The sequence below is a fragment of the Lynx canadensis genome, chromosome B3, assembly GCF_007474595.2.
Source record: "Lynx canadensis isolate LIC74 chromosome B3, mLynCan4.pri.v2, whole genome shotgun sequence".
Classification (NCBI taxonomy): domain Eukaryota; kingdom Metazoa; phylum Chordata; class Mammalia; order Carnivora; family Felidae; genus Lynx; species Lynx canadensis.
The window spans coordinates 37,317,593-37,338,529 of NC_044308.2; the positions used below are offsets into that span (position 1 = coordinate 37,317,593).

Genomic DNA, 20,937 nt, shown 5'->3' on the forward strand with positions numbered 1-20,937 from the left:
GGGCAGCCCCACGCCCTAGGACTGTCTGTGGCAAGTCTCCCCATTGCCCCAGAAAGTTTGCTCTCTGGTTTCTCACTCCTCCATTCTTCCCAGTAACAGTCTTGTGATTTTCGGATAACAGACTTTGTGGCAAGATTTTAAAATGTGAGATTTTATTTGTCCTAGGGTCTGCCAGCTCACACTGTAATTAAAATGTTGATTAGTAAACAGTTTAAATATATGACAGACAATGCAGTTAAAGCCTACAGTTAGGTCAATATGTGATTTAGATTTGCCATTTAAAAAATCTCATTTAAATTTTGCATACATTAATCACTACCATACTTCAAGGTTCTGATATCCACCTGACTACAATATTAAAATAAAACTTGCTGCCCCAGGGAAATCCTACTTATTCTTAATTGTTTCGAGGCTTTGATGGGCTTTTAATCTAAGATTAATTTATGCAATTTTAAATAACTCTTCTTATGATTAATAAGCTTGAAAATTAAAAGGAGTCTAAAGCAATTATAATGAGCATTTGGTCATAACCTCATTAGAAGAAGGAGTGAAGGATACAGCTCTGGAATTCTTACAAGACTACGATTTAAGGTTACTTTTAGAGAAGTCAAACATAGTTCCCGAAATTGCAAAGGCAGGTTAGCAAAGGTCAGTGTTAAAATGACGGCTAGCCAGATTAGCATACTAATGATTTTCCCTGATGGTGACAGAAAGGACACTAAAAAGAAGATGCAGAAAGAGAGACAAATGACACACTGCCAAGAAGCTACAGGCTCTGAAGTCAGTTTTCTGTTCTTCTGGCTGGAGACCTTCTTGGAATCTGAGAGAGACCCAGAGAGTTAGGAATCCCTATTCGCAAGTCAGGTCCAGCCCGAGTCTGGTCCATGTGGAGCGGCAGAGATCAGCACTGGGTGGCCCATCTGCCTGCTCAGGTGTGTAGAGCCTCAGCTAGCCTCTGCCCTGCTCGGGAACCAACAAAAGCTTCCTGCAGCTACTCGGTGTGCAAAGCCCTTCTGGATCAGACCCTCCCCACCCTGCCCAGCTAACTCCACTCCCTTCTGTCCCAGAGGTCTTCTTTGCCTTGGCCAGAAATCAAAGGGTTCCTCACTGTCCCATGCTTCCTCTGGTCTCAGCTCGTGCTATTCCTTTTTCCTGAAACACTTTCCCTCTTGTTATTAGCAGCAGTGATGAAAATAATGGCTACCATTCATTGAGCACTAATTTTATGCTAGACACCGTGCTGAGCATGTAACTTACTTTTTTGGTTTTTAGAAAGATGGTTTTATTACTTTTTAAATGTTTATTTATTTTTGAGAGAGAGAGAGAGAGAGAGAGAGAGAGAGAGAGAGAGAGAGCGCGCAAGCGCAAGCAGGGGAGGGGCAGGGAGAGGGGGACAGAGGATCCGGAGAGGGCTCTGCGCCGAAAGCAGCGAGGCCGATGTGGGGCTCGAACTCACAAACTGCAAGACCATGACCTGAGCCGAAGTCGGACGCTCAACCGAGCCACCCAGGTGTCCCGTGTATAACTTACTTTTCCCTCACTTAAATCTCCTGCTTTGTGGGACTCCACTTCTGCAGGTGAGGAATGCGAGGCTCAGAGAGGGCCATGTATGAAGTCTGGCAGCCAGTGAACGAGGGGTGGAGGATTGGGAGGAGCTGGCTCTTGGCTGAACCACCACTTTCTAATTCTCATACTGAGACAACTTCCAACAATCCTACAGGTCCAGCTGGAGTTGAGCTGCCTCCCTGACCACGGAGCCCCTCAGCCATCCTCCCTGAGCTCTCACACCACGTGAGTCAGCGGCACACAGCCCATCCTGCCTTCTTTGAATGTCTCCTGTGGGCATGTCTAGTCTGCTGCTCGAGGACACAAATGCTTCATGTGTGTGTGTGTGTGTGTGTGTGTGTGTGTGTGTGTGTGTATATATTAATGTTTATTTATTTTGAGAGAGAGGGCACGAGAGTGAGCATGAGCCAGGGAGGGGCACTGAGAGGGAGACATAGAATTTGAAGCAGGCCCTAGGCTCTGAGCTGTCAGCACAGAGTCCGACGCAGGGCTCGAGCCCATTGACCATGAGATCATGACCTGAGCCAAAGTCGGATGCTTAACTGACTGAACCACCCAGGCGCCCCTCGTATATTCTTTTTGAACCCATCACAGCACCTCAGAGACACAGACAACACATACTTGATTGTTTCACGGTAATTCCCTCCAACAAGATGCTCATTACATTTTACCAATGATAGAGGACAAAAAGTTAAGCTTTCCAAGGGCTGGGAAGGAAAATGCACAGGGGTCCATCCACCCCTGCAAAAAAAATGACCAATTCAAAGGACACTTGCTGCGAACATCCAAAATACGTTTACTTTGTTCTAAGTCACATTCAGCTCCACTGAAAACATTTGACTTCCAAGAAGCTTAGTAGCTTAGGCCTAGGGACATCAGACACACGAGAAAATCATGAACCAAAGAGGCTGAATGATTTAGTGTTCCACGTGTCTAGCACTTTACAGTTCACACGCACACTTTTACAAATTCTTATTTAAATAAAAACAACACTTTGAGATTGGTATCACCACCCTCATTTTACAGATGAAGAAGCTGAGGCTCAGATAAGCTACATTACTGTTGACTCCCTAGTTACGTAGCGGCAGAACCTGAACTTGAAGTTGTATCTTCTGATACCCTTCTGATCTTTTTTAACGTTTATTTATTTTTGAGACACAAAGCATGAGCGGGGCAGGGGCAGAGAGAGAGAGGGAAGGAGAAGACACAGAATCTGAAGCAGGCTCTAGGCTCTGAGCTGTTAGCACAGAGCCCGACATGGGGCTCGAACCCGTGAACCACGAGATCATGGCCTGAGCCGAAGTCCAACGCTTAATGGACTGAGCCACCCAGGTGGCCAAGGATCTGAAGTAGACTCCAGTCCCTGAGCTGTCAGCACAAAGCCCAATGTGGGGCTTGAACTCACGAGCTGTGAGATCATAACTTGGGCTAAGTCGGACGCTTAATAACTGACTGAGCCATCCAGGTGCCCCCTGATCTGATCAATGCTCTTTCCAGTTTACCATGCTGTTTCTTGTCTCATGTTCATGACAGACTCATTTCAAGATCTAGGGCCCATCTTCGGCCTCTTCAGACTTCACATACAGAGGACAGAGTACGTCCTGCCAGTTGTCTGGCCACAAATCTTTCCAGCTTTCCAATTCTATCATAATGCTTATAGAAACAAGCAAGGTCATGGGCGCCTGGGTGGCCCAGTAGGTTAAGCGTCCAACTTCGGTTCAGGTCATGATCTCATGGTTCATGAGTTTGAGCCCTGTGTCAGGCTCTGTGCTGACAGCTCAGAGCCTGGAGCCTGCTTCAGATTCTGTGTGTGTGTGTCTCCCTCTGCCCCTCCCCTGGATGTGCTCTTTCTCTCGAAAATAAATATTAAAAAAAAAACAAAAACAAGCAAGGTCATGGCTCCATGCTTTTGCTCCTGCTGCTTCCTTGAATGCCCGTGCTGGACAGACTCTCATGGGTCATCTTCCCAGCCTCACTCTCCCTTCTGCCTTCCTGATGGACCCTGATCTCTGGCTCCCTGTTCTGTGTGACCTAACTACTTTGTTCACGTGTCTCTCAAGGCACTCACCAGTTTGGCTTCTATTTCATTTAGTCCTACCCACTCCCCAACCAGTTTTATTGAGATATAACAGACACACAGCAGTTATAAGTTTCAGGTATACTGCATACTGATTTGACATATATATTGTGAAATGATTACCACAGTAAGTTCACATCCATCATCTTATATAAATGAAAAGAAGAAAACGGTTTTTCCCTTGTGATGAGAACTCTTAGAATTTACCCCCCTTAGCAACTTTCAAATATACCATACAGTAGCACGAAGAATCTGCAGACTGTTTTCCATAGTGGCTACACCCGTTTACATTCCCACCAACAGCACGAGGGCTCCCTTTTCTCCACATCCTTGCCAATACTTGTTATCTCTTGTCATTTTGGTGAAAGCCATTCTGACAGGCGTGAGGTGGTATCTCATTGTGGTTTTGATTTGCATTTCCCTGATGATGAGTGATGCTGAGCATCTTTTCACATACCTGTTGGCCATTAGTAGATCTCCTCTGGAAAAAATGTCTATTCAGGTCCTTTGTCCATTTTAATTGGACTATTTGTTTTGTTTTTGCTACTGAATTGAAGGAGTTCTTTATATATGTTGGATATTAACCCCTTATCAGATAGATGGTTTACCAATATTTTCCCCATTCTGTACGTTGTCTTTCATTGAGTTCTTTTTTATTTTCATTTCATTTAGTTATTTTTGACCACCTGTAAACAGAGATTACTAAACAGCTACTTTTGCCGCACCCCTGCAATGGTTAGATCAGTGCCTCACTTTCACACAGCACTGTAAGCTCCTCTGTATTCCCTGCAGCTCTGCAATTCAAGTGGTTGGTCTGGGAATTGCTTGCTACTGGTCTATGACAAGATAAGAACTATGCCATGTCAATCAGCCCGCAGCTTCCTTCACTGACAAAGTTTTGCTGCAAACAAATGACGGCTAAATTAAACAGAGGCTTTGAGTCATGCTTGATTTATGTTCTGGCACAAGCTCCTTATCTTGTGGTCAAGAAACAGTTCCGATGCTGCTACCAGTCCACGGTCCATATGTGAATAGCACTAGAAATGGCACCTGGCAACTCACTCTGCACGTAGAATGTGCTCACTGAATTTGCTGACTTAAAAGAAATTTCCCACAAACTCAAGGAACAGTATCTCTTGGAAGTTGCGTACTTCTACAACCATGACGGGTAGAACTGAAAAGGAGAAAAGGTTTGAGGCCCTCAGTTTCTGCTGCAGGTTGACAAAACCAAAAACCAATAATAACTCACAAAATCTTACAGCTTCCCTTCAGCCAACTAACAGACCAAGTGCAAACTGCTGGTGATCATCTTCTCTCCTCCCGTTTGGCCTCTTCGCGCTGAGGTTCAATCTTTGGCCAGGCGCCTGCTGCTGTGTGCGGCCACCAGTTCCCCGCCTCAACCATGGCCCTGCAGCTGCGGGACGAGGCCAAGGTGGAGGGGACCGTACGGAGTGAGGTGAGCAGAGGAACAGCTTTGGCTTCACAAGCAAACTGCTGAAATCCTACATGTTTCTTTGCAGGCTATTTGTGTTTAGTTTTATTTTTGATTGCGAGGAATCGTTGGACTTAGCTGAAATTCTCACAACCATAATCCCCGCCCACTCTAGAACCAGCAGATATAGCTTTGTTTAAGGCCGAATGGTCCAATGTCCATCCTGACTGCATGGCTCCAGGCAAGCCAGTTAACCTTTCTAAAGCCCCAGTTTAACACATCAGTAAAATGGGAATAAGAATGACCCTTGTAGTGTTTGTGTGAAGGTCAAATGAGTAATTTATATGAAAGAACTCTGTAAACTCAGGTGTTCAAAAAATGTTATGTTGAGATGAATTTCGCTCTCTACAAGAAATCTTTTTTTTTTTTAAATGTTAAAGGGTGGAAGCCTTTCTGCATTATCTGCAGCTCCGAGACGCACGCAATCCTCACTCCCACTGCTTTCAAGTAAGTTCAGGGAAAATAAGTTGTAGTATGGGTTTGGGCTACTTTCCCTTATGACCCAGGCTGTGTCCCATGCAGGAGGTAATACACTCACATAAATAAATGTTCTGCAAGGCCTGGCTTACTTGTCACCCATTCACAAAGCCATCCTGGAAAACCCTGGCTGGAAGAAATCACGCCTTCTGCAGAAGACGTTTTTACCTGTTAAATTCATATCATTCCAGTTCGATAACTATTTAGCGCGCATTCTACTTGGGGCTAGGGACCGGGCAGGAGGCTAAGGATACACAGGTAGGTAAGACACGGTGTCCTCCAGAGACTTGTGGTCTTGTTTATGGATGGTTACGAGTTATGTGAACAAGTTACCGCCACAAAGTGTGAGAAGTGTGCCAGCAGAGGCACTTGCCGGGAGGGAGGGTGTCGTAAAACAGGAAGTCATGCCCTCCCGAAGCAGGCCTGGGAGGCTTCTCAGAGGCTGTGCGAGTGAATACTCATTTTCTATCTAAGTCTACTTCTAATCCTCGACAAGCGCTGGGGGCTCTTAAAGTTACTGAAACGGCAGGATTTCACCATGTGGACGTGAGGAAATAGTACAAAGCAAAGACACAACCATGTGAGAATGCCTCATGTGTGCAGGCACCGTGAGGGCGTCGGGGCACCACGCGGGCACAGCGTGCATGTGGGGGAGCACCGGAGGGGTGAAGGGGCACTGAAGGTGGGCAGGGGTAGGTGAGGCAGGGCCTCTGGCGGGTCTCCCGTTCTGTCCAGTGCTTGGTTGTTTCTATCCTCCTGTTCCTTGCTAGACCGTAAGCTGGCTGAGGTCAGGATTCAGGGCTGACATACAGCTTTCCTGGCATTTCCAGGCTGCTCTGCAGAGCGGACACTCGACAAATAAAAATGGTGAGAGAACACTTGTGATGCCCAAAGTGTGTCCCCTCCTATCTCACGAGAGTAGAATATCTGTACCAGACGTGCGGCGGGTTATAATTCAGCCAGCCCTCTAAATCTACCCTTACGCCTTTCTTTGGTACTTAACCCACTTTCCAGATGACGCGGCATTGCTGCCTGCACAGGAGAGCTGGGCTATTTCCGAAGGCGGGAAGGACGGCGTGCCCAGCCCCGGCTCAGCTGACCTCCCCGACAAGCGGAGGAAATGCCTGCCTCGGGGAAAGAACTTTCCAGCCCGGGAGCTGGTGCCTCAGGCCCTGCACACACCAGCATTCCAGGGTTGCCGACGGGCCTTCCGAGAGTTAGAGCCGGAGTATTCCAGAGGCAAGGCTGTGGCTTAAAAAAAAAAAAAAAATCATGTTTAATTTAAAAATTAGAAACTGGAGCAGGCTGTGAGCGCAGGGGTTGATTGAAACAAAATTTAAATTCCTGTCAAGCCCATTTAAACACGGGGGCCCTTCATAGACAATTAGCTGCTCCCTGTGAATGCTGAGTAAACTCAGGCCTGGTCACTGCGAGAAGACAGGCGCCTACTGTGAGGCGCTGAAAAAAAAATTAACTAAAATCAGGCTGTATGAAATATTTCGCCTTTCAGTATATCACAGGGGTTTGAAAGTGTAAACAAGACAAAAATCGATTCCTTGGCGCCCTCAAATCAATCCCCCAAAATGGTTAGGGCATCTGTTTCTGCTAAATTTTGTTTACATCGGCAGATTTGCCTTAATTGCGGCTGTTTGTCTCCTAGTGTCCCTGGGGCCCTAATCTCCCGATTACTAATACTTAACACTCATTTCACATCTAAAGCTACTTCTAATCCTCAACAGGTTTTGGGGGCTCTTAAAATTATTGAAGCCACAGAGGCGGGAGACACAGCCTCTTTGTGAAAGGCACATTTTCTTATCTACTACCAGCTGGGCCCAATCATCGCCAGGGATGGTGACAACAAAGGTGCTAAAAGGCTCTTCCACAATGACTGCTGCTCCACTGGGGATTCAGAGGATAAAAAAGAGCTTTGATGGAAAAATCTGAACAAGAGGCTAGAGCAGTCCAGCCAAATAAAGTTACTGTCATAATCAAATGCTGTCAATCACCATGAAAATCCAATTAAGAATGTTTCAGCACAGCCCTCTTAAGTGGAAAAATGTACCCTATTTCTACAAATTTTTGTCAACGCCACACCAATCCCACAATTGGAAAGTCCTGCTATTAACTGAACGCACCTCCCCCCCCCGCTCCAAGTTTAAAAACAGACGCAGGCCATTCTGAAGCTTTCCGAGGGAGGTGAGACACACGTAAGCTGTTGGCATACAATTAAGAGTTAATCGGGTTACATCTGAAAATTCCATTTTTATTTGTGTCAAGGGAACCTTTGCACAAATAAACGAATGCTACCTAGCCTCCTACTTCAGAATCAGTGCCCATTTATATTAAGAGAACAGAGAAACGGTAAACCAGGATACTGGAAAGAAACTAGTCCGTGCTCCGGCAAATGTCTCTCGGTAGACCAAGACCTAATGTTTAATTCTAATCTTGAAAATTAAATAGAGGACAGAAGGCCCAAATGTCTCCACTGCCTTTAGGCAGTCTCTAAATGGCCAAGCGAACCTCAAATTATCTGCAGGCAGATTTGGCCCCCCAAATAACCGTGTATCTACAAAGGCCCCACTGAAACCTCAAGACTCCGGATCCCCAAAGGTCTCTCTCAAAACTGCTACAAATTAAAAAGCAAACAACCCATTAAACAAATCCAGCTGGTTTCAACTGTAAATACGAGGATTCTAATATTTTTCCAGCCCTTGAAATTCCTGGTTAGACTCATTAATTATTGATAAGAATCGCATCTATTTATTGGAGTGTACTCACAGGAAAACAAGTTTGCTGCCTTCAACAGCAATTCCCAAATCACAGAGCTAGGCTTCAGATCCTTTTATATTCCCCCCTTCCCCCTCCAAATGGCTAAATGTCTCCGGTCTTTTTCAACTTGGTCCATTATTCCCGAGAGCTAGGGGCTGGGGTGGCATGCATCTGCTATGCTGATAGATAAAGACCTTGAAGTCCCCCTGCCATCAATCTAACCAAGCAAAGATGGTGCTGGCCAGGTGGTCTCCTCTAGGGTCTTGGCTCTCTGACGACCTCTTGATTTGGAATTAACTGTCGGGAGCGAATTCTCAAGCAGTCGGAATGCACGCCGACGATCACAGGTGCTGAGCAACAACTACCTAACACGGTGGTATTCCTCCCATACTTCAAGGTGGGCTGGCCGGACCCTGGTGCCTGTCCTGATTGGTCACACCCATGCTGAACTGGTTGGTAAATGCTTCGAATAGCATCCCTGCAAACACTGTGACATCTTAAAAACTCCTTTATTTTGACACCACGTTATTTTACCCAGATAACCTCTGAGCAAGTCAAACAAAGACCTCTGATCAGACCATGCGTCCTAGTGTGGTCACCCTGACTCATATTGTATGTTACAATGTCCAGAGATTGCTTGTTCTTGGGTCAGTCTCCTCAGCTTTATTGTGTGAGCTCTTGGAGATCAACGGACCTATCTTGTGTGTCTATCTATTCGATATCTAGTACAGTGTTTTATTACACTGGACGAGAGAGGCTGGCACGTGCAAAGAGTAAGTGATGGTGATTTCTCTTCCTGCGAGTAGATTAAAGACCTCGCCCGCATGGCAGTAGCATAGATCCGTGCTAGGCACTGAATTATGAGAGCATGACCCTCCTTCAAGGCACTTACAATCTAGTTGGAGAAAAAAAGACATCAAACTAGTGAGTTTCACCTCTGGCTGCTCCTTGTAATCACCTGGAGAGCTTTAAAAAATAAAACAGTACCTGCTCGGGGCGCCTGGGTGGCGCAGTCGGTTAAGCGTCCGACTTCAGCCAGGTCACGATCTCGCGGTCCGTGAGTTCGAGCCCCGCGTCAGGCTCCGGGCTGATGGCTCGGAGCCTGGAGCCTGTTTCCGATTCTGTGTCTCCCTCTCACTCTGCCCCTCCCCCGTTCATGCTCTGTCTCTCTCTCTGTCCCAAAAATAAATAAACATTGAAAAAAAAAATTAAAAAAAAAAAAAAACAAAAAAAAACAGTACCTGCTCCGTGGCCCAAATGCCAGAGATTCTTTGATCTGGGCTGGGATCCAGGCATTGTTTTTTTCCCTCTGATTTTTAACCCACTTGGATGATTCTGAAGAGTTGCCAGCTTTAGGAACCACTGTACTACATGGACCAACTTGTGAATGTAAGATGAATATGTAATTTGTGTAATTAAGTGCTGTTCCAAGCGAGAGACAATAAATTCTGGAGTGCTTCAGAGCAGGGAGTGCTCCACTCACTGGGACGGGGAGGAGGATGGAGACCTTCGGGGACAGGGGAGAGGAGGGCATTCCAAACCGAGGCCGCCACCCTAATCAAAGAAGCTGCCAACAGGCTGAGTGGTATCACATGAGGACCTAGTGACAACATACTCCCAAGACCCGGCTTAGCTCGCTGTGAATGTGGCAGAGCGCTGAAGGGCAGCCCAGGCAATCGACTTTCCGGCATCCAGGATAACCAAACTCTTTTTGCGGTCAAGGCCCCACAGCCTCATTGTGCCATGGAACGTGATGCCGGGAAGATGACAGTTGGCCCAGTAGAACAAGAAAGAAGACTTGCAGGCAGGAGTTCAAAAAACTGCAATCTTAAACAGGCAAATCATCACCATATTAAGAGATCTGACCTGACTGATGGAGGAAAAAAGTTATCCTTAACTGGGAAATTAAAATTGTTAGATCCCCCATGATCAAGGAGTGACAGATTTTATCTATCTGTATCTCTCTTGCTACATGCATGTATATAAATACACACACACACACACACACACATTTATCTGCTAAAGTCTCGTGAAAAGATTAAGCAGTCACGTCTGTGGAAAAACAAAGCTTGTTTTCTGGGGTTATAATCTCTCTGTTCTTGCTGAAGTGCTAACGTGTCATCAAAAATTCAAATTAAAGCTGTCTGATTTAGTGCGATCTCAAGCATCCAGACAGTGATTCTGCCGTTGTAATTATGTGCAATTAAAAAGCTAAAATCAACTTCTTACTAGTGGATTCCTATTTATAAGCAGACACAAACAGATGATTTTAATGGCCTTCAGAACTTGAAAAAAAAAAAAGTCATTACATGGTGGTCAACTGGACCTTGTGTGGAGCCCCCCAGGCTTCTGTGATGCTATTTGCGCTTGAAGGAAATACTTAGCTGAAGTTACAATCCCAGCCAGGGTCTCTCCCTACAAATTCTGGGGGCCTCAGCTAATGAGCTGATTTGCACCTCCAGATGAATAACCGAAAATGATGTCTGCAAGAATGGGCGGCCAGACACACACAAGTCTGGCCCTAAGGGTCTGTTTTAAAATATGAACTTTAATGGGGCGCCTGCGTGGTGCAGTCGGTTAAGCGTCCGACTTCAGCCAGGTCACGATCTCGCAGTCTGTGAGTTCGAGCCCCGCGTCGGGCTCTGGGCTGATGGCTCAGAGCCTGGAGCCTGTTTCCGATTCTGTGTCTCCCTCTCTCTCTGCCCCTCCCCCGTTCATGCTCTGTCTCTCTCTGTCCCAAAAATAAATAAACGTTGAAAAAAAAATTTTTTAAATATGAACTTTAAGACACAGGTGATGTGGTAGATGTAGTAAGATACTAGATGTAGTAAATGTTACCCAAGTTTAGAATTGCTTGTGAAATCATCATTAGCATCTTGCAAAATTTAGATTGCAAGCAGAGTGGTCCATGATCACTATGCAAGGAGGCTGATGAAATGTGCCTTTCCTCCTATCTGTACTTAGGAGACATGTAAACTCTAGATCAAAATAAACCAAAGCTCATCTTGGAGCTCAGTGGAATGTGGTGGTAATGTTGAACTTTATCTGAGCCCTGTGCTCCCAGAAAGAAATACAGATGAGAAGTCTCCCCCGCTCTTTTGTTAGCTACAAAGGACCACCCTGCTTTCACAGACCCTTTTCCACCCTTCCTCCTGACTTCCATAAGACTGGCTGATGACTTCCTGTTTACCTGCGTCCGTAACCTTGGCCCCCTCCCCTTCCTCTGAGACGGTCCCCATTAGTAAACATTCTCCATATTGCAACAGCCTGAACAAAATCATCTTCTTGACTGTCCAGTGCATTCTGACTATTGCGGTGGCCAAAAGGTTTGGGGCTAACAATGGTGAACAAAGCCATCTGGTGTAAATCCAAAAGTTACACTGGAATTGAAGTGCTGGACAGATGAAAATCTGACATGGTGCTTTCTCCAGTTTCTGAAAGGGACTGTGCAGATGTCCAGTTTATCACACCCATTGATTAACTGAGAGACCAAGCAACCAAACTATCTGAAAATGTAATTACAATCAGGTTTGGATAAGCAGAGAAGCTACCAGTGACAATTTAATTTAGAGGAGCTAAACAAGTTAACATCTCTTTGCAAGTAATTAAATGTTTAAACAGATTTTTCTGGAGCAGTTTGGTGTTTATTAGCCCCCAAACAATACCACCTCTTATACATAAAGCCTTTTCTGAGAAATGAGATGCCTTCAAGTTTGCAGCTGCTGGGATTTAGATGAAGCAGGGAAAAAAAAATCTAAAAGCACTATTTTGATTGTAACTGACATCCCTCCCTCAAGATCCCACACCTGCTTTTTATATTTCCAGTCCCACGATTTACTTGCTTTCTAAGCAAAATGTCAAATTTCAATTGCAAACTGTATTCTGTGTTTCTGAATCGAAAACCAAAAAAACCCAAACCTGAGGAAATGCTAAAGGAGGAAGCCCTGCTCTGGAATGTACCAGGAAATGCACAAAATAACAGACATTATTGGAACCTAAGGAGAAAACCCATGTTTTTAAACAATTACTAGAGCAGTATAGTAATAGCATAAAGACAATTTCTGCGCCAGCTTGTTTCTCTGAAATTCTCTCTGCCACTGAACAGCTAGAACAGATAATAACTATTAGTAAATCAAACTCCTCTGCAATATCCAGCTGTGCCTCACGCATTTACATACAGATAGAATGGGTATATGTTTTTAATATGTATGTGATCCGTACTTTTACCACAGCCGAAGTGCATGCTACAAAGAAGGAGGAGAATGGGAATCGGATCAGCATGAGATAATAAAGTGGCCTAGATAAAGTATTAGCCAGCGATTGATCTCAAACCGGGATGCTGCTTCTTCTGACCTGATTACTTACTATGCATAGATTCCATTAAATAGAGCTTAGACATGGAAAGCTTCTGGAAGTACTCTAAATGCATAGAAGGATCTACAGCACTCCGAACCCAAATTGTAACTGCAGAGGTGCCCACGGCCCCTACCCTCCCTCCCTGAGTCAAGGCCCACATTCAGGATAGGCTGGGGAGGTTAAAGGGCCACCTGACAGCTGGTGGGAAGCCCTGCTGAGTCCCACAGGGAGGGCTTTTCCCTTCTCTCCCCTATGCCAGGCCAGCACCCTCCGAGTGGATGCCTCCCTCCTGAGCTGCTTCTCTGGTCCTGGCGGCACAGCGTTAACTAACAGAATGAAAGGCAGCGAGGGAGCTTAACAATCATTCAGGGTCACGGTCCCGTTTGAAAAACTGATGACAGCCATGAATTTTGCTTTTCAGGAAAGAATGCAAATCCCCACATGCATACACGATGTTGGATGTAATTTCAGGGGCTCTAACAGACTTCCTGAAGTCACAGACCCTAGGTCAAGGACTGGTGATCTTGTCCATCCCCTCTGTTTTGCAGATGAAGACACGAAAGCAGGGAGGGAATGGGGAGCTGCTGACAAGGGAAGGGAAGGGAAGTGTGGAGGCTTTCCTGCTAAATCACAGCCTGACCTTACCTACCAAAGAACCCCAAAGGAAGACTAACTCAGCAGAAGGAATTCTCGTGGCTTACCTGAGCAAGGCTCTATTCAATAATGCCTCTCACCAGATCCCTTTTAGTCACAAATACTTAAACCCACAATCTGAAGAGCAAACCAGACCTGAACCTCTCCATCTCAACATGCTCCCACCTCAAGCTGTCTCTCTGTTTCTGAACTTAGAGGTCTGGTTTTTATTTTGTGTTCTTCAACCTGATCATTGACATTTGGGGAAAACGTCTCCATCACCCTTGCGTTATGGTCTTCTCCCTTCTTGCTGTGTTCTTGCCAACCCGTCCCGGTGGGCAACAGCTGTCCCTCACTCCACATAAGCTGCAACATCCCTGTCTGGTTGTCTGAAGCCTGGCGAACATTCTGTCTGCCATCTCCATAGTTTCTATAGCTTGGAAACTTATCTTCTAAGTTTGCGGGTCCTACGTCACAGAATTGGCATAGCGCTGACGTAGGTCTTTCCTGCAATTTATACCTGGGTGATTAAAAGTGGGTTCTTTAATAAGGGCATCATTTTCTCAGGAGCAGAAAGAGTGTGTTGGGGGTGGGGGTCAGCATGTTGAACTTTCTTGGCTGCCTCCATGGCTGGTTTTCCCTTTTTGGGTATAACCCTGACTCCTGATTTATGCAATAGGTCTTAAAAGACTAAAGGATGAAGGATTTCCCTATTCTCGAATAGAAGTCCACTCACAAAGAAAGGTATGGGTTGGTGGGTGGGTGGGTGTGTGGCTTCTATGTGAAGTCAAAGTTTTCAGACTTGGACTAGGGTATCTTCTACAAGAGGGGGAATTTCTTAACAGATCACCCAGTGGGTGAACGTGTTGCCTATGTGAATTCCACCTTTGTGGCTTTGGGACTCCCCGAGGCCAATGTCAAAATGATTTCTGTTCCAAAAGGCACCAGAGGTTTCACAATGCTCTGAAAAAGTCTGGCCGTCTACACACTCATGCTTTGCGGAGCCTGTTTCCTTTGCCTGGAATGTCCCCTTAAAAACGCTCTACTAAAGTTCAGTTCATCCTCCAAAGGCCCTTTTCTTTAAAAAAAAAAAATTTTTTTTTAACCTTTATTTATTATTATTGAGAGACAGAGAGACACAGAGCGTGAGCAGCGGAGGGGTAGAGAGAGGGGGAGAACAGAATCTGAAGTAGGTTCCAGGCTCTGAGCTGTCAGCACAGAGCCCGACGCGGGGCTCGAACTCACAAACTGCGAGATCATGACCCGAGCCGAAGTCAGTCGCCCAATCAAACGAGCCACCCAGGCGCCCCTAACGGCCCTTTTCAAAGGCTGCCTTCTCCATGTAGCTTTTCCCCACTTCCCCAAATGGATCCTCACAGGACTCTGCTGTTCTTTTATGGCAGTTACTTTATTCTAGTGATTCCTCAAGCCAGGGAACAAGCCACTTTCTCTCCCATTCCCTATTTGGCTCAATATTCCAGTCAGAGGCAAGCAGGGCCCAGCCCTCTTGACCACAGGAGCCACACACACATTGCAAGTTTCCTGCCTCCTCACTGAACCCTTTCTAAGCCAGGGGGCCTCACCGGTGTGGCACCTAAGGGAATACGTCCACTTAATTCAAACTGAGGACAGTCCTAAAAATGTTACATTAAGTATAGGATGATGCTTCCTCTGACTACATTTTTCATTGTATTTTACGGATTTTATTTATTTAACGTATATTTTAAACTAATCTAAGTCTATTTTTTTTAATGCTTATTTATTTTTGAGAGAGAGAGAACGAGCACGAGCGGGGTAGGGGCAGAGAGAGAGGGAGACAGAGCACGAGCAGGGGAGGGGCAGAGAGAGGGAGACACAGAATCTGAAGCAGGCTCCAGGCTCCAAGCTGTCAGCACAGAGCCCGTTGTGGGGCTTGAACCCACAGAACGCAAGATCATGAACCGAGCTGAAGTCAGATGTTTAACCGATGGAGCCACCCAGGCACCCCGTATTTTATGGATTTATTGTCATTTATTAATTAAAACCATGGGACAGCACACACCAGCGTGCACAGTTGTAGAGAGAGCTACCGGAATATGTATTCCTTGTCTCTCTCTCTCTACACACACACACACACACACACACACACCTTTACATACACTTGCTTCTAAGGCACTGAAAGTACTCAGCCTTTAGCCTTGTCTTTATGACTTGTCGCCCTGGAGTTGTATTCCTTACCAAGACATACATCCATATGCATTTATGGGCGTATGTACGATCTGCAGTGTTTTATTTATAAGTGGCCAGCTCATTGCAGCACTGAAACATGCATTTACAAACAGATATCTGTTTTATGAAACCCTATTCCTTTGTTTTAATAGCTGAGCTATCCAGCCATAGCATAATAATGTACAAGGTAAATGGGTCTCCATCTCTAGAACCTGTTCCAAGTTTTCTCAAATGTGACTAACTGCAAGAATTTCCCGACCATCAAAGAGACGCCACCACCAAAAGACCAGTTTATTCTAGACATGAAACCTGCACAGTTATAAATTGCAGAGGTTTTAGGGGTGAACTTTAACTTGAAACTACCCTGAAATAGAAGATTTGCTTCAGGGGTAACACGAAGGAGAAAACTACCTTCCTCGAAAGCACTCATGATGCAAAAGGGAAACATGCTGTTATTGTATATTCCAGGATGAAATCTGTATTATATAGAAGAAGTCTGGGCACTTGGGGTGTTTATTAGGATGGCATACAATGGATGAAAACCTCTGAACTGGTATCTGTAAAATGCTTATTGTTAAAGTGGTGACAGAACATTGGCCGGAATTTGCTGAGTGCAATAATGTAAAGATAGGGAATGGTTTAAGCAAAACGTAAGAAAGAGCAGACTATAATTATTACTTACTAATGCTCGATGCTAGCGTTATTCTAACAGCTTGTGCACTGTCAAATCAACAATCTGCACTAAATAAATGACCATTTGGGAATTGCTAGGGAGCGTCTCTGTTCCTCTCCCTGCTCGACTAAAAACTGTTATTTGCAATCAAAGAAAGCGGCCTTGGAGCTGAGAACACAGCATCCGCAGCCTTAGAGTTGTCTCTTTCTGAGTAAAGACCAAAGATTCACATTAACTTGATCTTTTGCAGCCAATCTAATTTCATCCTACATGAATCCAAGAGGACTCCACGCCACGATGAGAATTTCCTGTAGGACTGCGCTAAAAACTTAATATGCTGACTCTCTTTTCTGTTACCAATCCTCTAGATTCTGAGAGGCTATAACAGCAAATGAGGACAAGGAAGTAACCCAGATTAACTTGTGATCCTTGAGTGTGAGGCGAAGGAAGACAGTTCAGCCTTGTGTCGAAAAAGTGGTAGGTTTTTAAAAAGTAGAAAATGACTATCTGAGGCTATGAGCTTCACAAACACCTACCCAAATGGAGTAAGTAATGTGGCCTCTCCAGAGCCTGTGGATGTTTTAAATTCCATTCCGGTTCTTTTAACAGAATATTAAGCACAGCCATATAAGTAGAGAATTCTAATGTAACTAAAAATATGTACTTACCATCAGGTCCTCAGGTGCTGGTCTTTCTTTTGGTTGTTTTCGCATGCTGTAAAAGGGGGGGAAAAACCTCATTGTTATCTGTATCGCTTACAAATTTGTGCTGTATTTCCCACCGTTGACTCTATCTCCTGGAATCTGAATGTTTTCAAATTTACGAGTTCAATTCCTGGCCAAAGTATTAGCATAGATTCCTATCTTTTATTTTGGCCTTTAATTATCAGATTTTGGGAGACTCTCATGAATCAGAAACACCAAGATTTTTGAGAGAGAGTTATTCTTGCAATACAGATGAAGAATGAATTTCAAAATGTGAAAAAAAACCCTGGCAATATTTCTTCCTGGCTCAGTTTTCGATGTATTTCCAACTTAAATCTAGGGAACAATGTAATTCTTTTTTGGTAACTGGGATAAAGTAATAAGAAAAGAAACATGACTATCAGGTCAAATGAAAAAACATCTTATTCCTTTCATTATTTCTCTGAATGACAAATAATATATAAAGACGTCAGGAATCTAGATAATGCTATAAAATTACAAATGGGCTGTCACATTATCTCCACTTTCTTTTATTCTGGCTACATAATGCAAGTTGATATTCATTAAATAGCTGTGGGGGAAGTTAAGTTTGTTTAAGCTGCTTAAAGAATCCCATTCCTCATACAAAATATTTCTTGTCTCACATGTAGTACGTATAATCAGTAGCTGTATCATGTACGCAGCTACATGATGAAGCACTCATACGTGGCACTGGCGTGACTATGGGTAACTACCTATTTGGTGGCCGTATCTGTACTAAATTCAGAGTGTCTGTGGCACGAAGTCATGAAAAGATGACTGCTTCTTCTATTACTTCAAAATCACACAGATGCTTCTCTTTACATAAGGCGACCTCTAACAAGCTAGAAGAAAACCCATCATATAATCCCTGCATTTGCTATTTTTTTTTTTTAAGTAGAAAGACTTAATGATCATTTGGTAAATAAGAACCGTAGTTATGAACCATTAATGACATCGAGGACATTTGCCTTCCCTATAAATAACCATATGCACCTCTCAAATACTGCATCCATTAGCAAGTAATTCAAGCTGTCTCGCCGGTGGAGTTGGTAACAGTCCTAATCTGACATTCCAAAGTAGCTGTATCTCTTGGGAAAACAAGGCTATTACCCACTATCATTTCTGTTTCGGCTTGACATCTGTGGAAATTTCAACACAGGTTATCCCTCCCCCTGTCTCCATAAAACTTCTACACAGCAGCTGATTAATTTTTTGGGCAGAAGGAAGGTAAAGTCTTATCTGCTTTTCCCCATCTGCCCAGAACCAGCTACACCCCCAAGTGGGTCTCAGGCCACACAGCGAGATGCACAGCCGTCTGATCACAAACCCCACATCTCCGGGGCAGGTGATGCCCAAACCAGCACCCCGGGCAGTTTAGGAATGGCACGGTTTATGTTTCAATTTCTGCATTTCAAAATGGGGCCTTCCCATGATGTGCTTCTGAGTGTTTCTAGGAATTCCATGTAAAGGAAATTAAGAGAGATTAATCCACATTTCTGGATAATGGCTCTATATTATCAATGAGCCCAGGAGTCCAGTGTTCAGCCAATATATGTGCTTTTTCCAACATGGCATGCTTTGGAAATAAAATGACTGCAGGGTAAAAACAGTTTTTAAAAGCTACAGAATATTATATTAGTATTTTAAATAAATAGAAACAGTGTTAATAAAATTTTTAAAGTCGGGGGGGGGAATCTCTTCCTCACATATTTGTCTATGGAATATAAACTGTATAAGACATTTTTATTAAGAGGTAACATATTACACTTAGTCAAAAAGGTGATAAAGCTTGACATTTATATTAAGGAATATTTCTTGGTTTCACTTTAGTGTAATCATCAGATGGATCATGGGGGTGGGGAGGGGAAGGGGACAGTGTACAACCATTTCAGTTTAGCAAGGACTCCTGACTGCACCATTTCGTGGCACTGCAGGAATGAAAGGTTCATTTTCCACCACTGAACAGGACTCTGAAGGGGTGATGGAATGGAATTCAGTGAATGAGAGGAAGAAATGTAGAGGCAGTTATGAGAAAGTTCCAGAATGTCCAGAACAGTTTCTAGTTCATTCTGTCTCCTGCTTTGGGGTGGTCACTGCTATGCTCCCAGTTTCCTTCTCTCTCTGTCTCTGTCTCTCTCCATGCAGAGGTGAGGGAGAAGACAGAAGGAGGGCAGTGGAGCGATGGGGCCTGGGCCACTGACTGGGGAAGAGGCAGGTGGAGGAGACCTCGTTCTACTGAGGGGAAAAAGGCAGAGGGTGCAAAAGGAACCCTTCCTCAAGTGTCAAATGTCGAGGGGCTGCCCAGAGGCTCTGAGGGCCCCTTTGACCAAAATCCTGCGGTTCCTCCCAGGTCTCCAACTGTTCAAGTGGGCCTAATGGAACCATGTTTTCATAGTCTTTCAAACATCAAAATTCACTGAAATGGGATACCAGTACTCTGTCTAAAATATATCCAAGGATAAAAGTTATTTACTGACAATCCGATGAATTAATAAACTATGCTGCTTCCACTAAGTGACAGACAGTTTTATGGGTAACTTGAGGTTACATTAATAAAAATAAGCTTCATATGTCTGTTCAATAGGGGCTATAAAATTGTGTGTTTCTTAAAAAAAAAAAAAAATTGGGTAGCAACAGTATCTGTGCTCCAAGAAGTAGCCTGATTCTCAGCAGTTTATTAAGACAGGAAAAAGCCTCTAAAGTACATTTACGACCCTTTGTGTAAATAACGTTTACATAATTTAAACAATTTCTTCAGCTTTGCTGCCCCATCTGCCCAAGGCCCCGAAGTCCCTCCCGTCTCCAAAAGGAAGCAGGGAGAGCCATAAGGTCTCACGGAGCCGCAGAGTTAATGGCATGTATCATTTACATTGAGGGCATGGCATGTTTGCAAACGGGCTCACCACTGAGTGATGAAATGTACAAATGGCTCGGAGAACTCTCCAACCGGAAGGACGGGCGAATCCTGGGATGGAGGAGAAACAAGTCACCAAAAGTCACAACAATTCCTCTTCTTCCTTTATATCCACCCCCATCTCCCCCCAAGGAACAGCAGAATATATAACAGGGATTCACCAACATGTGGAAAGGAAAATAAGGCCTTGTCCAATTAAAAAGACTGTCGACACCCTCTCCCACATGTTTATGTAAAAACGCCAAATTTAAAGCCACACACATTTTACAATAGTGAGAAACATGAGAGCAAAGAGGGAGGGGAGGTGAAAAAAGGACAATGATAGCCACAGGGTAGGAAAGAAGGTATGAAAGTGTAAATGAGAAATTAATGATTATTTAAGTAACACACAAATGGTCTTGTAATTAACAAAGAGCTGTGAAATTATTCTTGTGCTGACCTCTGTTTCTTTTACTGGATTTGCTATTTATTTACACTTTCCCTTTTATTTACATTTATTTGTATATTCAACTGATCTTAACTGCCTGCCGAATCATGTGGGTCGGTTTGCTTTTGTTTTTGTTTCTGTTTTTTACTTGAATAGAAAGGCTTTTATGGGAGAAGCTGCTTCTTGAAAAGGAATTTCAGCCTATTTGCCAGTCCAGGCAAACTCGTCATAGGAGAAAACCAGTGAATTAAGGACACAATGAAAACCTCCCACCTTGACCACCAAACAGAACAGGGGTGGAGGTGGGAGTCACTCAAATGAGCAGGAAACAACACAGCAACAAATGACAACCACCGGGTAACACAGGGAGCAGACCCCATTACCATTTGCAAAGGAAGGCTTTAAGAATTTAGGAGTTTTTCCAAGAATGACAGAGAGCGCCACTGTGTTTATAGTGTAACGGCTCAGGATGTAATGAAATTACACTGCAGAGTACTTTAACAGTCATCTCATTAGACCTACAGTTGGAACAAGAGAGCCACATAAAGTAGGCAGCTGCAAATGACTCCATTCCCATCTATTCTCATTTGCTATTAAAAATACCTTTCGGCGGCTTTTTT

At 44.3% G+C, this 20,937-nt stretch overlaps 1 protein-coding gene across 6 annotated transcripts in view; it reads right to left on the bottom strand.

Annotated features, from left to right (window-relative positions):
* The window catches only part of MAP2K5 (mitogen-activated protein kinase kinase 5), a 273,345-nt gene that overhangs the window by 20,875 nt on the left and 231,533 nt on the right, over positions 1–20,937 (bottom strand). For 5 of the 6 annotated variants that reach the window (XM_030317858.1, XM_030317856.1, XM_030317857.1 and 2 more), the window contains 2 exons: positions 19,880–19,941; positions 16,920–16,965 (listed from right to left, as the gene is read on the bottom strand). In XM_030317858.1, the coding sequence (XP_030173718.1) occupies positions 16,920–16,965; positions 19,880–19,941 (108 nt within the window). The remainder of the gene's footprint in view (positions 1–16,919; positions 16,966–19,879; positions 19,942–20,937) is intronic. The other variant, XM_030317861.1, reaches the window with a different exon arrangement.